The 16,157-nt window shown below is 39.4% G+C and overlaps 1 protein-coding gene across 4 annotated transcripts in view; it reads right to left on the reverse strand.

Annotated features, from left to right (window-relative positions):
- kcnq1.1 (potassium voltage-gated channel, KQT-like subfamily, member 1.1) overlaps window positions 1-16,157 on the reverse strand; it is a 41,741-nt gene that overhangs the window by 15,233 nt on the left and 10,351 nt on the right. For all 4 annotated transcript variants that reach the window (XR_009768170.1, XR_009768171.1, XM_061670255.1 and 1 more), the window contains exons 3-11: window positions 14,235-14,361; window positions 13,755-13,833; window positions 12,653-12,749; window positions 8,557-8,679; window positions 7,853-7,963; window positions 7,266-7,361; window positions 7,014-7,130; window positions 5,949-6,066; window positions 27-153 (exon numbers count right to left, since the gene is read on the reverse strand). Coding sequence is in view for 2 of the 4 variants with exons in the window: in XM_061670255.1 (XP_061526239.1) it covers window positions 27-153; window positions 5,949-6,066; window positions 7,014-7,130; window positions 7,266-7,361; window positions 7,853-7,963; window positions 8,557-8,679; window positions 12,653-12,749; window positions 13,755-13,833; window positions 14,235-14,361 (995 nt within the window). In the remaining 2 variants the exon portion in view is untranslated. The remainder of the gene's footprint in view (window positions 1-26; window positions 154-5,948; window positions 6,067-7,013; window positions 7,131-7,265; window positions 7,362-7,852; window positions 7,964-8,556; window positions 8,680-12,652; window positions 12,750-13,754; window positions 13,834-14,234; window positions 14,362-16,157) is intronic.

Consider the following 16,157-nt stretch of genomic DNA (forward strand, 5'->3'; position numbering starts at 1 on the left):
TGCAGAGTGAGTGAGACTAAACTCACTGTGATATGGAGGTGGCTGGAGTCAGTGCACTGTCTCGCTCTGACTCCTGTTCCAGGTCATCCGCAAAACTGCAGTTCCTCTTATGGCCATTGGGAGAATGAACATCCGGAAGGCCAGGACTTTTATCTAGAGATAAACACACTCATATTATGGTCGATAGCTTTTATGGAGGGTGTGACACTGTGAACCTTTTCAAACATTACCATTTTGGAATGGTAATAGTTTACAGTGATAGCTACTAGATATATCTTTGACATCTTTATTTTTTGTTAGATTTATGACTAAATAAGTAATGACAAAGATTATTTGAATGAACATGAAAATTGCCCTTTTAAAAGTACAACCCCAATTCCAATGAAGTTGGGATGTTGTGTTAAACATAAATAAAAACAGAATACAATGATTTGCAAATCATGTTCAACCTATATTTAATTGAATACACTACAAAGACAAGATATTTAATGTTCAAACTGATAAACTTGATTGTTTTTCACAAATAATCATTAACTTAGAATTTTATGGCTGCAACACGTTCCAAAAAAGCTGGGACAGGTGGCAAAAAAGACTGAGAAAGTTGAGGAATGCTCCTTGAACACCTGTTTTGAACATCCCACAGGTGAACAGGCCAATTGGGAACATGTGGGTGCCATGATTGAGTATAAAAGGAGCTTCCCTGAATTGCTCAGTCATTCACAAGCAAAGATGGGGCGAGGTTCATCTCTTTGTGAACAAGTGCGTGAGAAAATAGTCGAACAGTTTAAGGACAATGTTCCTCAACGTACAATTGCAAGGAATTTAGGGATTTCATCATCGACGGTCCATAATATCATCAAGGGGTTCAGAGAATCTGGACAAATCACTGCATGTAAGCGTCAAGGCCGAAAACCAACATTGAATATCTGTGACCTTCGATCCCTCAGACAGCACTGCGTCAAAAACCGACATCAATGTGTAAAGGATATCACCACATGGGCTCAGGAACACTTCAGAAAAACAATGTCAGTAAATACAGTTTGGCGCTACATCCGTAAGTGCAACTTGAAACTCTACTATGCAAAGCAAAGGCCATTTATCAACAACACCCAGAAACGCCGCCGGCTTCTCTGGGCCTGAGCTCATCTAAGATAGACTGATGCAAAGCGGAAAAGTGTTCTGTGGTCCAACGAGTCCACATTTCAAATTATTTTTGGAAATTGTGGACGGCGTGTCCTTCGGGCCAAAGAGGAAAAGAACCATTCTTACTGTTATGGATGCAAAGTTCAAAAGCGAGCATCTGTGATGGTATGGGGCTGTGTTAGTGCCAATGGCATGGGTAACTTACACATCTGTGACGGCAGCATTAATACTGAAAGGTACATACAGGTTTTGCAGAAACATATGCTGCCATCCAAGCAACGTCTTTTTCATGGACGCCCCTCCTTATTTCAGCAAGACAATGCCAAACCACATTCTTCACGTGTTACAACAGCGTGGCTACGTAGTAAAAGAGTGTGGGTACTAGACTGGCCTGCCTGTAGTCCAGACCTGTCTCCCATTGAAAATGTGTGGCGCATTATGAAGCGTAAAATACGACAACGGAGACCCCGGACTGTTGAACAGCTGAAGCTGTACATCAAACAAGAATGGGAAAGAATTCCACCAACAAAGCTTCAACAATTAGTGTCCTCAGTTCCCAAATGTTTATTGAGTGTTGTTAAAAGAAAAGATGATGTAACACAGTGGTAAAAATGACCCTGTCCCAGCTTTTTTGGAACATGTTGCAGCCATAATTCAAAGTTAATGATTATTTGCTCAAAACAAAGTTTCTCAGTTTGAACATTAAATATCATGTCTTTGTAGTGTATTCAATTAAATATAGGTCTAACATGATTTGAAAATCATTGTATTCTGTTTTTATTTAGGTTTATCACAATGTCCCAACTTCATTGGAATTGGGGTTGTACATTACTCTAATATAATTGGAAAATAAGGATTGTCAAAAAAGAACAGAGTGGTGATTATAATGGTAATAGTTCTTGCTAATGTTTTTTGTTGTAAAGCTGAAAATAGTGCTGTCATTTCAGCCCCGGCTCATCTATAATTGTCTAATCGCTTTATTAGGAATTTGTACAATAGCAGGTTCCTTTCATCTGGGGCTGCATGTTCTCTGCTATAATTTGGACAGCGGATGCCTTTTCAAGCAGACAAAATTGAGCTAATACTGCAACGATTATGCCTGCAGCACAACAGAATAGCAATTTTAAACTGAAAAAAGAAGTCTGTCTTACTTTTGCTGTGAAACATACATTAGCAAGAACAAGTGTTGAAGCCTCTGTGTGATTGGTATTTGTTTTTTTATGTGAATAAACAAACAAAGAACATGAATGACAGGCCATTACCACCTGCCTGACGAGAGCTTGTGTAGTGTGGGTTGCAGGTTTGATACCTTCTTGGGACCAAACCTCCAAAAAATGGATATGTGAATACTGATTGATGGAGAGATTCCTGTTTGTTTCCTGAGCATTGCCAATGTGACCTTAAGAAAAGCAACAAATGCTGAGGGAATGAGTGCCATGGATCTGTTTGTGCAAGTATGTTCTATGTGTGTAAAAAAATACAACATAAATAAATAAAACTCAGAAGAAGGTGTGACTGGACTGAGAATAGTGTGACATAATGTGTGTATGTCACAAATGAAATAGCATTTTGAAACTGTACCAAAAAAAGAAAAACTCCTACAGCAGTATTGCTTCCTTCAATTTAGTTTCACATGATTGTAAAATAAAGACAGTAATACATGGTTTTTCAAATCTTATTACAAATTATGGTGACAAGAATGTGAATGTAACACGAATGTGTTTAAAAGTAACAGACAATAACAGTATGTCCTGACATGGGTTGATTGTGGTTAGAAAGTGATCGTTAATAAGAGATGAAAAAAAACAAAAAAAGAGATGAGATGTGCAAGATGTGGACAGTAACAACAGGTCAATGCCTCCTTCCACAGCGAGACACGGCGCTTAACCGTGGAGACAAATATGAAGACGAAGGAGAAAAAGATAGTTGAAAGGAAATTAATCATCAAAAAAGTCAGAAGCTCAGGAAGCAGCAGAATGCCACGAAATAATGAAAGATGTCCTCCACACAAAAATGTGTTGTGCTTTCCTCCCTTTTCAGTGCTATTTAAATTTTTGAACAGTTTGTATGGAAGAGGACTGTTTTCACATCCATCATTTGAAGATGGAATTATTCTCACTAGTCATCTTAAATGATTGTAAAACCTTACCCAACTCACACTAAGCATTCGGCTGAATGTGAGCTGAGGGTACATGGGGTCCTCGGGTTACAATGGAGATCTACTCCTACGGCGGCAATGTAACACGAATTTGTATATTTTATAATTTCTCCTAATAATTTGTAAATCAGAATGCACAGGAGTCCATCACTAACCTACACCATTGGAGAAGTAATAAATTAATATTCATTACAATAAATATTTGTACAAAAAACTATTACAAATTAGAAATATACAACAAACAATTAAATGAAAAACAGTAAGTACAACGATAACTGAATGGGCCTTTTTGTTGCACATTCTTATTTGTTATTTTACTGGTATTCGTAATCTCAAAATGTCATATATCTGGACCATTGCAAACCGAGGACCCGCTGTATAGCCCGATACACATCACAATTCATGTTGTTTCTGTCAAAAAACACTGCTGAGCCTATATTTCACGATCGGCTACACATACCCATCCCATAGCACCGCCTCCACCATGTTTTAGACATGATATGATCCAATATATATATTGGATCATGAGCTGGTCCTTACCTTGCAAGGATACTTAGGATACATACAGTATTAGATACCATACTTTTCCCAACATTCTGAAACAATTGACCTTAAATTCATGTCCAAATAATCTTATTCATGAACGTGGTAGGCTCTTGAACATCAATAAATACATATTTTTCTTTTCTAAAATATATATATTTTCAATATTTCGTGTTGCACAACACACAGAAATATTCAGGTATGCAAGAAGAGATGTCAGGGTGTAGGGGCTGACCCTTCCTCGATGTGCCGGCTCACCAACGCCGTACACCAGTCGACTAACATGCATGGGATATGGTGTAAGATCGATAGAAACACTGTAGACTTTAATTACTTGTGCTGGAATCACTAAAAACAACACAGGTTATACTAACATATCAACTCACAGGTTCTTACTGGTGTTTAGACACTAAAAAAGAATCCCTCCGCACTCGACAGTAGCACTGCCTTGCTCATTTTCCCACATCCTGTCCTTTTCTGTCCTCCATTGGCAGCCATGGCCCAATGGTTAAGATCCACCTCCACACAAGGCTTGGGCTCTGGTACCAGTCCTCTCAAGAGGGGTTGGACTCTCTTCCACTCTGGAGTTGCCCACGGTGAGAAGCGCCGAGCAGGTGTGGGTATACTTATTGCCCCCCGGCTCGGCGCCTGTATGTTGGGGTTCATCCTGGTGGACGAGATGGTAGCCTCCCTCCGCCTTCGGGTGGGAGAACGGCTCCTCACTGTTGTTTGTGCCTATGCACCAAACTGCAGTTCAGAGTACCCACCCTTTTTGGAGTCCTTAGAGGGGGTGCTGGAGAGTGCTCCCGCTGGGGACACCATCGTTCTGCTGGGGGACGTCAATGCTCACATGGGCAATGACAGTGAGACCTGGGAGGGCATGATTGGGAGGAACGCCCCCCGATCAGAACCCGAGCGGCGTTCTGTTATTGGACTTCTGTGCTCATCACGGATTGTCCATAACGAACACCATGTTCAAGCATAAGGGTGTCCACACGTGCACTTGGCCCCAGGACACCCTAGGTCGCAGTTCAATGATTGAATTTGTGGTCGTGTCATCGGACTTGCGGCCGCATACATTTAATACAAAATATTGACAAAGGGTGATAAAAGTGAAAAGCCTGATCACAGCAATAGTGTTTTTCATCATCATAGACTTTTTTGATTTAGTGTATTTTCTGTCCATTGACTGATCCAAGGCGGCATGGTGGGGAGTGGTAAGCACTTCTCACAGTTTTGAGGTTAGGGTTTCAAATTCAGGTTCAGTCTTCCTGTGTGGAGCTAGCATGTTCTCCCTGTGATTTTGTGGGTTTGCTCTGGGTACTTCAGGTTTCTCCTGCATTTCAAAAAGTAAACTGTCCTTAGATGTGATTTTTGTTGAAATGTGTCCTGCTCAGAGCAGCTTTGGTTCAGGGTGTACCCCGCCCAAAGTTAGCTGTAATAGGCTCCAGCTCACCTGTGACCCTAGTGGGGATAAGCGGTGTAGAAAATTGATTGACTAGGGTTACAGTATTGTGAGGGTTCTTTTGATAAAGCATCTCTGTGTATGATTGATGAGAAAGTTAGGTTGAAATGATGACGTTATATTTACTCTGTTGGTACATTGGGACTAAAACATATACGTTTCCCTATCTAATCATGAATCCCTCTCATAATCATGCAAAAGAGCTACTGTATAACTAGACATTGACAGCAGACGAGATGTGGGGAAAAAAATTAGTCATTATTTATTTTTATCACACACTGTATGTAAGTAGACATGTTTGTTGCATGCAAAGTGCACAACTCACATTCTCACTCAGCTGATACTGAAATAACGCCTACATAAATTGATTTGCTTCTTATCATCACATTCTTCATCATATCCCGAGAGGACCTTTGTAGGTTCAGTTGTGCAATCTCTTGTTTTGATGCTGCAATGTACTCGTCCATGTGTGATGAAGAGAGAGTGTCCCAACCAGAACACATTTGTACTTCTCCATTGTATATATAGTTTTCATCCAAATGGATATGTTATTCAGATTAATGAATGATGAATCTTGAAATAGACTCATTTACACTGGACTGAAAGGATTCCGGGACCACATGGTCTTATCTGCCTTACCGAGGTCGATAGTGCTGCACGCATCAGGGCTCAGAAAGTTGCTGCTCTCAGTGTCGAACGCAGAGATGCTAGGAGCTGTGAGAAAATTTGAAGTGATGTCCTTGTTCAATTTCTTCGCCTGTCAATGAAACAAACATCTCAGCTCAACAAAATGTCCTAGGCAAATAGTAAAGTATTTAACTATTTTCTCTCTATGCAACATGTGCATGCACAACACCCACAGGTGACCTATTCCAGCATGGTGGATATGCTACTGGATGCTATGTTATGGCATTTAAAATGTCCAAATAACAGCCAAAATATGTCAAATTTTCAACTAATCACACTAGCACATCTGCCTTCCTGTTTGAAATTTGCATGTTTTCCCTGTGCTTGCATGGGATTTTATTCAGGTACTCGAGCTTTCCCTCACATACCAAGAACCTGCATTTTAGGTTAAATGAAGGCTCTAAATCGTCCATATGCGAGTGTCTAATGTTTCTGTCCATCTCTGCCCTGCTATCGACTGGCGACCAGTCCAGAGTGTACCCCACCTCTTGACCAAACTCAGCTGGTGTAAATTCAAGCTCACCTGTGATGCTAATAAAGACAAGCACAATAAAAAAATTAATGCATGGATCACATGTTTTGATGAGGATCACACCTTAATGCATTGTGTCTACCTCTTGCCACACCTAGATTTTAAATAAATGCCTTAGTGTGGACAAATATTCAAATGATCGTGGCTCTTTTGTGTGATCCTTCTTTTTTTTAACAGGTTCCCAATTACAACCACACCACAACCACATTTGAGAAGTTGTTTAAGTGCACGCAGCAAAGTATACCAGTGACTGGAGGATCTGTTAGTCAATTTTTATAAAGTCAGTAACAATTCTGATGATATTTCTTTGAAATTACAATAGATAGACTATCAGATCGATAATAGATTATCAAAATTACTTGCAAGTGATCCCGTTTTAGTTAAGGCTAAACTAACCGTGGTCACATTTCTTTAAAGACCTTTGGCCATGTAAAGATATGAACTACTTTTAAAGGAGACTATAAAAAAAAAAAAAAAGTACCAACCGATTCCTTGGGCATTGGGGTCGATAGTGAGGATTTAGGTGTGTTGGATCTCTTTACCAAGAACATCTTAAACGTGGCTGAATCACAGTTTTCCACTGCAAAACACCTCCATGATGTCTGTAGACGAGACAGACGAGAAATATGATGTTACAAACAGATTCAATGTACAGTACCTGTTGTACAAGGAAGAGTCACGGTCACCCTATATAACAACAAATCAGACTGGCTCGATCATATTTTACGGTCGAATACCTGAATGACACTAGCAGCAGCAGGGATTTGTCTATTAAAATGTTTCCGTCTTTGTTTCTGCTGAACCTCCAGTGCAAAGCCTGAGCCTAAAATTCCCTGTAAAGAAAATCATAGCTCATTGAAGTCCAGCAGCATACTGGTGGGCTGCAGCTTGGCCAAAAACAGTTCAGCCATGGTAATAAATATTTGTCTAATAAATAATTACCATAATTTCTTGTGTATAATGCACGCCTATGTATAATACGCATAACCTCTAGGGGGCGGTGCCGTTTTGGAATGAAAGTGTACAGCTTTTTTATAACCACTAGATGGCGGCATACATTTATAAATGTGAAAGTTTTTTCCCCCCATTTCCCCTATACCTATTTATAATGCGCACCATTGACTTTTGACAATTTTTCTGGGAAGAAAATGCGCATTATACACAATAAATTACGGTACCTCATCACAAAAGTAGTTAAAGTTCATTTACAATTTCCTTGAAAATAAACCATTTTCAAAATAAACAATTTTCAAGAACAGGTATGAACCCTGGACCTAAAGAGCAGGCATTTGAGCCTCGTATTGCAGTGCCTGCTTCCACTTACTGCAGGGAGTGCAAAGAAGGATATGGCAAAGACAGAGAAACAAGATGCAATGATCTTCCCAAGCCACGTCTGAGGTATGAGGTCTCCATAGCCAATGGTCGTCACTGTTATCTTGGACAAACACATGGGATTGGAAGCAAATTCATTAACCATATGAACAACGACACTATAACATAACAAAAAAATAATGTGATCAAATCAATTGAGAAAAAAAAAAAAAACACCGTCGACACCATCGGCACCGCTAGGTTTGCTTATTTCACTTGGGCCCATGAGATGTGCCCAAAGTTTGTTATAAAAGGCTTACAAGTGACATTTCACTTTCCAAAATAATGTACACAAGCAAGACCATTTTTAACAACACTTGAAAGCTACTAACATGTTTGTTGAAAAAAAAGACAATAAACAGGGCAAACGGATAATGAAACTGTCTATATCAAACAGTTCATGTCTCTGTTTGTGATACTAGTTAAATAAATAAATAAATAAGCAAAATAACTATGTCAAAGATAACTATGCAGCACATGTTTTCCAGCATGCCGTTTAAACAATTAGAATAACTAAAACTGAACTCCAACTGCTAGAATGGTCAGACGTCTGCAAACCTGACCTGATTTTGGCACACATTTTTTCAAAAATTTTATAATATATTACGACAATGACTTGACATAATGATGATATAACACCCTCTAACATATTCTTACCACTCCCCACCACAGGGAATCAGCATAGGTTTCAAAGTTGTAGGTTTCTTTTTCTGCCAGGTAGACAAAGTATGAGGCGAAGATCAGGCTCAGAAAGCCAATATAAAGGGTCGTGATCAGCTCCTGAAATACACACACAAAAAGACAAGGATTGTTTGGAAAGCATTCAGTTATGAAGTGATATATTTTTTGCAATATAAAAATACCTGTCCAATTGTTTTCGGTACCCCATACTCCCGAAGCACCCCCCACAGGACTCCCTGGGGGACATGGTCAAACGCCTTTTCCAAGTCCACAAAACACAGTCCGCAAACTCCCATGCCTCCTTGAGAACCCTGCCGAGGGGGTAGAGCGGGTCCACTGTCCCACGGCCAGGACATGAACCACACTGCTCCTCCTGAATTTGAGATTTGACTTCCTGAAGGATCCTCCTCTCCAGCACCCCCGAATAGACCTTACCAGGGAGGCTGAGAAGTGTGATCCCCCTGTAGTTGGAGCACACCCTCCGGTTCCCCTTCATATAAAGGGGGACAATCACCACAGTCTGCCAATCCAGAGGCACTGTCCCCGAGGTCCATGCGATTTTGTCCACCAGGACAGGCCCACAAGATCCAGACCCTTTCGGGACTCCGGGCAGATATTATCCCTACCCAAACCATCACCTTATCGTGGTGGAGGGGTTTGTGTGTCCCGATGATCCTAGGAGATAAGTTGTCTGGGGCTTTACATCCCTGGTAGGGTCACCCTTGGCAAACAGGTCCTAGGTGAGGGACCAGAAAAACTGGTCCCTCCCCTTATGATGATAAATATAAACGGACCAAACTCTGACTCCGGTCGTACAGGGACCGAACAGCGCGTATCAGGGGGTTCGGTACCCTATACTCCCGAAGCACCCCCTACAGGACTCCCCGAGGGACACGGTCGAAGGCCTGTTAAAACTGATATTTGAAAAACCCAGTTGGATACACTTCTCATTAGATTAAGCATTAGCAACTAATGAAATAGTGAGAGTATATAATCATGCATGCGCATATCTATTAGTGCACAGTTTGTGGCTACTTTGAGAAGCAGTGAGAAGGCCCCTTCTGAAGAAGAGCAATTTTTATTTTAATGATTTTAACAACTACCGACCTGTATCTAACTGACCAGTATCATTTTTAAGCAAAATTTTAGAAAAACCTGTTTTTATTCAACTCGTTGACTTTTTAGCAAATTTTAATATTCTTGAAAAGTACTGTATGAGTCTGGTTTTACGATGAACCGCAGCACTGAGACTGCCCTCCTCAAAAATGTTAAATGATTTTCGAGTCAAAGTTGATAACAGTAAATTAACTGTGTTGGTTCGGAGGGATGCCTTTGATACCGTAGACCACACTATTCTTTTAAACAGACTTAAACAGCGGCTTCGCTTCTCAGGTACTTTCCACAGATGGGTCTTATCCAGTTATCCTACCTCCCTGACAGAACTTTTATGGTATCTTTGGATACATGCTCTTCAGAAATCTATGAAATGTGGTGTGCCGCAGGGATACATTTTAGCCCCTTTTCTATAAAATTTGGATATGCTCCCTCTTGGCGGTGTCATCAAGAGGCATGGATACGCAGCTTTACATCTCCGTCACCTTATGACACCAGTCCAATGGATATTCTTTTTAACTGTATTTTATATAAATCCTGGATAGCAGAGAATTTTCTTCAACTTAACCAGGACAAAACTGAAGTACCCAGAACTGTGAGGCAGATGTGCTAACCAGTCGTCCAGCGTGCCAGCTTCAGAAAACCAATGTCAGTAAATACAGTTCGGCGCTACATCCGTAATTGCAACAAAACTCTATTATGCAAAGCAAAACCCATTTTTCAACAACCTGCCTGCAGTCCAGACCTGTCTCCCATTGAAAATGTGTGGCGCATTATGAAGCGTAAAATACGAAAACGGAGACCCCAGACTGTTGAACAGCTGAAGCTTAACATCAAGCGAGAATGGGAAAGAATTCCACAACAACAATTAGTGTCCTCAGTTCCCAAACATTTATTGAATGTTGATTAAAAAAAGGTGATGTAACACAGTGGTAAACATGACCCTGTCCCAGCTTTTTTGGAACGTGTTGCAGCCATAAAATTCTAAGTTAATGATTATTTGCTAAAAACAATGAAGTTGATCAGTTTGAACATTAAATATCTTGTCTTTGTAGTGTATTCAATTAAATATAGGTTGAACATGATTTGCAAATCATTGTATTCTGTTCTTATTTATGTTTAACACAACGTCCCAACTTCAATGGAATTCAGGTTGTACTACAGAATCCGGCAGCACGTGTCCTGACGAAGACCGGAAGACGGGAGCATATTACACACATTTTTAAATCACTACATTGACTCCCCGTGTGTGTTTCAGAATCGATTTTAAGGTTCTTTTGCTGAATTTTAAGTGTCTTAATGGTCTTGGGCCTTCTTATCTCGAAGAGCTGCTTTTACCCAATGAACCCTCACGGGCCCTGAGGTCCTCTGGCTCTGGCCTTTTAGCTATTCCCAAAGTTAGGACACACACGCACCGTGAGGCATCGTTCTAGTTTCACAGCCCCAGTTGGTGGAACAGCCTGCCGGAGCACCTCAGGGCTGCAGAGAACAAAGGCTCAAGACCCACATTTTTAACTTAGCCTTTAACCAATACTTAATTTACCCTTTAACGTACATTCAAACCGATTTATTTCCTTTTAAATATATTTTTTATTTCAATCTTTCAGTATTATTTATGATATTTAATTTTTTCTATGCTATCTTTTACAGTGCTATCTTCACTGAACATTGGGTTTTATATAGATAGGTACGTTTTTGTGTATCCATCCACCCATTTTCTGTACCGCTTATCCTCACTAGGGTCACAGGCGTGCTGGAGCCTATCCCAGCTATCTTCGGGCGAGAGGCGGGGTACACCCTGAATTGGTCGCCAGCCAATTGCAGGGCACATATAAACAAAAAAACAGTCGCACTCACATTCACACCTATGGGCAATTTAGAGTATTCAATCAACCCAGCACGCATGGTTTTGTGATGTGGGAGGAAACTGGAGTGCCCGGAGAAAACCCACACAGGCACGGGGTGAACATGCAAACTTCACACAGTCAGATTTGAACCCCGGTCCTCAGAACTGTGAGGCAGCCATATGTGGCTCCCCTTGCGCCACTATACTAGTGCTCCATGCCGGTGTCCTGTGGCCGTGGTCTGCTGTCTGCTCTTGGTGCAGATGGCTCCTTGAGATGGCGTTTCCCACTTTGTATCTCTGTGGCCCGCTGTAGGTCATTGCATTATTATTATTATTATTATTATTATTTATTTATGTTTATTTTTCTACTGTGTGTGGGGGTGTGCATGGGCATGTACTGTATCTGTGTGGATGAGTGGCAGGAGGGGATTGATTTTAACCATGTAAAGCACTTTGAGATGTACAGTATATCATTGTATGAAAAGTGAACTATAACTTAAGTTTGATTGGTTGATTAAATAAAGTTTGACAACTGAATATTGAAAAAGGAACTAAATAACTTAGCACACATAGGCTATGTGTCCCTTTCATGGTGGACACACTAAGTATCTACTGTATGTATACAGTATAGTCATTACTGTCATTGTTGCATAAAGTAGTTGCAACTGAGAAGTCATATCTCAAAAAGATTGAGAAAGAGGGGGAATGAAAGGAGTCTTTCTTTTCTTATGACTTAAGTCAGTGGCAGTAAATGACCAGCCTTAGTCAGGAGCAATTTGGTCATTAGCGGAAGCTAACTGAAGTCAGCACAGCAGAAAGCTCTGGACTTTGAAAAGTGAAACTACTGTGTTGATAAGGGTAGGTAATCATAGTCACTTCTCAGCTTAATACAACTCAGTAGGAAGCTGAAATTCTTTTTGTCTCTGTGGCCCTAAACATCCCTCACCGTAGCTTTTTTGAGCTCTTCTTTCTATATTCTTGGGTGTTTTTTTCAACATTGAGACTTTACAAGTTTAAAGTGTGGTAATATCAAAGTAGGCTCAAATGATTAATGCTAATATTAATGAAAATCAGAAGACCCTGAGAGTTTTGGACTTGAAAAAAATTAAGTACCCTGCGATGGGCATAGACAACAGACCCCAGGAGACGCCATGTTCCTCCCTGGCGGTCTACGTGGAGCATACGCAGTATCTGCAGGAAACGGATCCCCCTGAAATAAGAACATAATGGCATGTTTAAAGGGTGACACCAATATTGTTATGCCTTTGTTACTGTAGTTGAGTAAAATCAATATCTATACTTCTGGCAACTTTCATTTTTACTCCACTACATTTCTTAAATAAAATTTATACTTTTAATTCAGTACATTTCCCATAATCATCTTCATTACACATTACTGCAAAATCTGAAGAAATTGTTCGTTGATGTAATGGCTGAACTCCGGCGCACAAAGCAGAAGAATAGTATCACCCAATGTGGGAGAGCTACCAGTAGGGGTAAAAATTCTAACCACTTAATTTGTTTTAAAACCATTACTTTTATTTCCCATACTTAAGTACAGCAAATGTCAGTTACTTTAAGACATTTATTCAAGTAATATTCTACAAGATGACGAACTCTAGCAAAGGTATCTTTTATTAAGATACTTGTACTTATACTCATTGCATACAGGTACTCAGGTACAAACATTGCATGTGTTTGCCCACTATATTATGGTTCTCCTACCGCGGATCTGCTGTATCACCGATTTTTTTGGTGGAATGTAATACTTTACAGTATTGAAAACATAAATATTGATTAAAATGCAGTACAAAGTGAGTATATGATGAACATGCAGTCACACAGGAGTTTAATTTACTTTACTTTAATTTACTTTAATTTAATTTACTTGGGCTCGTATTGGCTGCTGAAGTACAATGATTGTTAAAGCAGATTTTGATTGATCAACGAAAGAAAACCATTTCAATCAAATACAATTTCATTAATTGGCAAAGTCACTGTTGTTTTCAAATGAAAAATCAGCCCCAAATGTACAGTTGGGGCAAAGCACATGTACCTATTTATTTATTTTTAAATATTTGTATTGGATTCACAAAAGAAAGTAAACGAAGAACTATGTAGAGCTTTTCCCAAAGAGCAAAATTGCGCTTTTTTCTCCATTCCCCCCTCCCATTTTCCGTTTTTTCTTCCAATTGTACTTTGCATGGAGTCTTACCTAATAGCAGAGGTTGCAAACACTTGTCCATTGGAGCCAACTGTTAGCACAATTATGGAGGAAACCACAACAATCAGATCTGTGGAGAGAATTGAGAATGAAAGGCTTGAATAAATGTGACCTTGGTGTACAAATATAACTGCAATATAACAACAGTCCATATTTGGTCTGATTAGACTAAAAATAAGATATTGAAAAGTATCTGAAGAATACCATAAAGCAAATTAAAGAATGGTTTTTAAGACAAAAAAATACAAGAAATCAAAGACAACATACAGGCATTTCATTGCATAGTTTTAGTTATAACATTAACTGTTGTTGTTTTTTTAAATAACAAAGTTAACACTTAATGAAGAAAACTGTTGCTTCATTTTATGACATTGCACTAGTTGCACTGGATTTGTATTTGCTTGGTTTTGTTGTGGCGTGTTTGTTTTATGTGTGTGTGTGTGTGTATGTGTGTGTGTATAAAGTTCACACCTATAATAATTATTGGCTTTCTTGCAAATCGTAGTCGTCCACAGATGCCGACATATATGCTGCGGCAACCTGCTGACCAAAGCCGGACAACATATTCCACCCCTAAGAAGACCACAAGGAAAATCTCCTGAGAAGGGAGGAACGAGATTAGATTTAAAAAGACAGAAGACGTTAACCAGCAATAGAAAGAACAGCATTGTACTGTCACCCTCTTTCAGACAACTCTATAATGAATTTCCCTGGATGGGTAAATTAACAAAGACTTTCAAAATGTGTCCTGACAAATACGTAAGTTTCTCCAAACCTTCACATTACATTTAAATTTTAGGAGTTACTTTCACTCATATTATTCTGAACTATGACACTTAATTCTAGTGTACTCTATGTGGTTCATTTCATAAATTTGTGGAACATTACATATATTTCCCACCGTACTCTTCATCAGTTCCTGAGAGTTCTATTTACTAAATGCTCATTGGTAATGGTAATGAATGCTGTAACTCCCCTCCAAAAAGTAAAATTATAATTATGGTACACTATATATGTACACATCAAGCACACTTTCAATGCATCACCGCTGCTGATTTAAATATATTTATGTATCGAATATATAAGCATAATGAATTCAATAGTAATACTGTTCATCTGTTTACAACACCCCTCATTCAAGTACATAGTTTGAAGTGCCTCTATGAAACTAATCTGTTAAACTATAAAGAGGAAGAAAAATGAAAATTTTAACAAAATGTAAATCATGAATAACTTATCGTTATACACTCTGGGAAAGGGTGAGGAAACAATATGTCTGACTCCACACAATGGTTACACAATCTTTTGAGTGACATTTACAAAAACAGACCAGCTAGGGCCATATTCTCCTGTTTGTGTGTAAATCTGTTTTTTATGCGCTTGGAATTGTTCACTTTTCATTTATACAGATTCTGCCGTCCAGACTTTTGACACATCCACACCCACTACCAAAGGGGCATGATTCACTGTTAGCTTAGGCTGGCTGCCAAACATTAAAACATGGATGTTTCCTGAGACTTGTGAATCCCATTGAAATCCATTAAAATAGATAAATGTAAATATATCCCTAGAATCCAAACATGTACAGTAACCTTGAAGGTACAAAGATAAGCAGGTTGTTTACCAAAGTGTAGCTCCTTGATCGTGTGTATTTGGTGTGTCAGAAAAAACATTTATTGTGGGCATTTTCAATGGGATTTTATTTATTCTTATTCACTTAGACAATTAGAAATACAGCTACAGAAGTGCTGTCTGTGATAAAACCATAAACAGCATTTTCTTTACACAATATATTAGCAATACATAATATAACTACAGAGATTCCAAGTTTTTCTCCAGTGGTTTGTCCAAACAACAAATATCAATTAAGCCACGTAATTACACCAACGTAGAAATTAATGAACTGGTTTCAATGAGGAAGCATGACTTCTGCATCCATCCATCCATCCATTTTCTGAGCCGCTTCTCCTCAGTAGGGTCGCGGGCGTGCTGGAGCCTATCCCAGCTGTCATCGGGCAGGAGGCGGGGTACACCCTGAACTGGTTGCCAGCCAATCGCAGGGCACATATAAACAAACAACCATTCGCACTCACGGTCACACCTACGGGCAATTTAGAGTCTCCAATTAATGCATGTTTTTGAGATGTGGGAGGAAACCGGAGTGCCCGGGGAAAAGGAACAGGGAGAACATGCAAACTCCACACAGGCAGGGCCGGGGATTGAACCCGGGTCCTCAGAACTGTGAGGCTGACGCTCTAACCAGTCGTCCCCCATATATATATATATATATATATATATATATATATATATATATATATATATATATATATATATATATATATATATATATATATATATATATATATATATATATATTTTATATATTATATATAT

Source organism: Phycodurus eques, chromosome 2, assembly GCF_024500275.1.
Source record: "Phycodurus eques isolate BA_2022a chromosome 2, UOR_Pequ_1.1, whole genome shotgun sequence".
Lineage (NCBI taxonomy): Eukaryota > Metazoa > Chordata > Actinopteri > Syngnathiformes > Syngnathidae > Phycodurus > Phycodurus eques.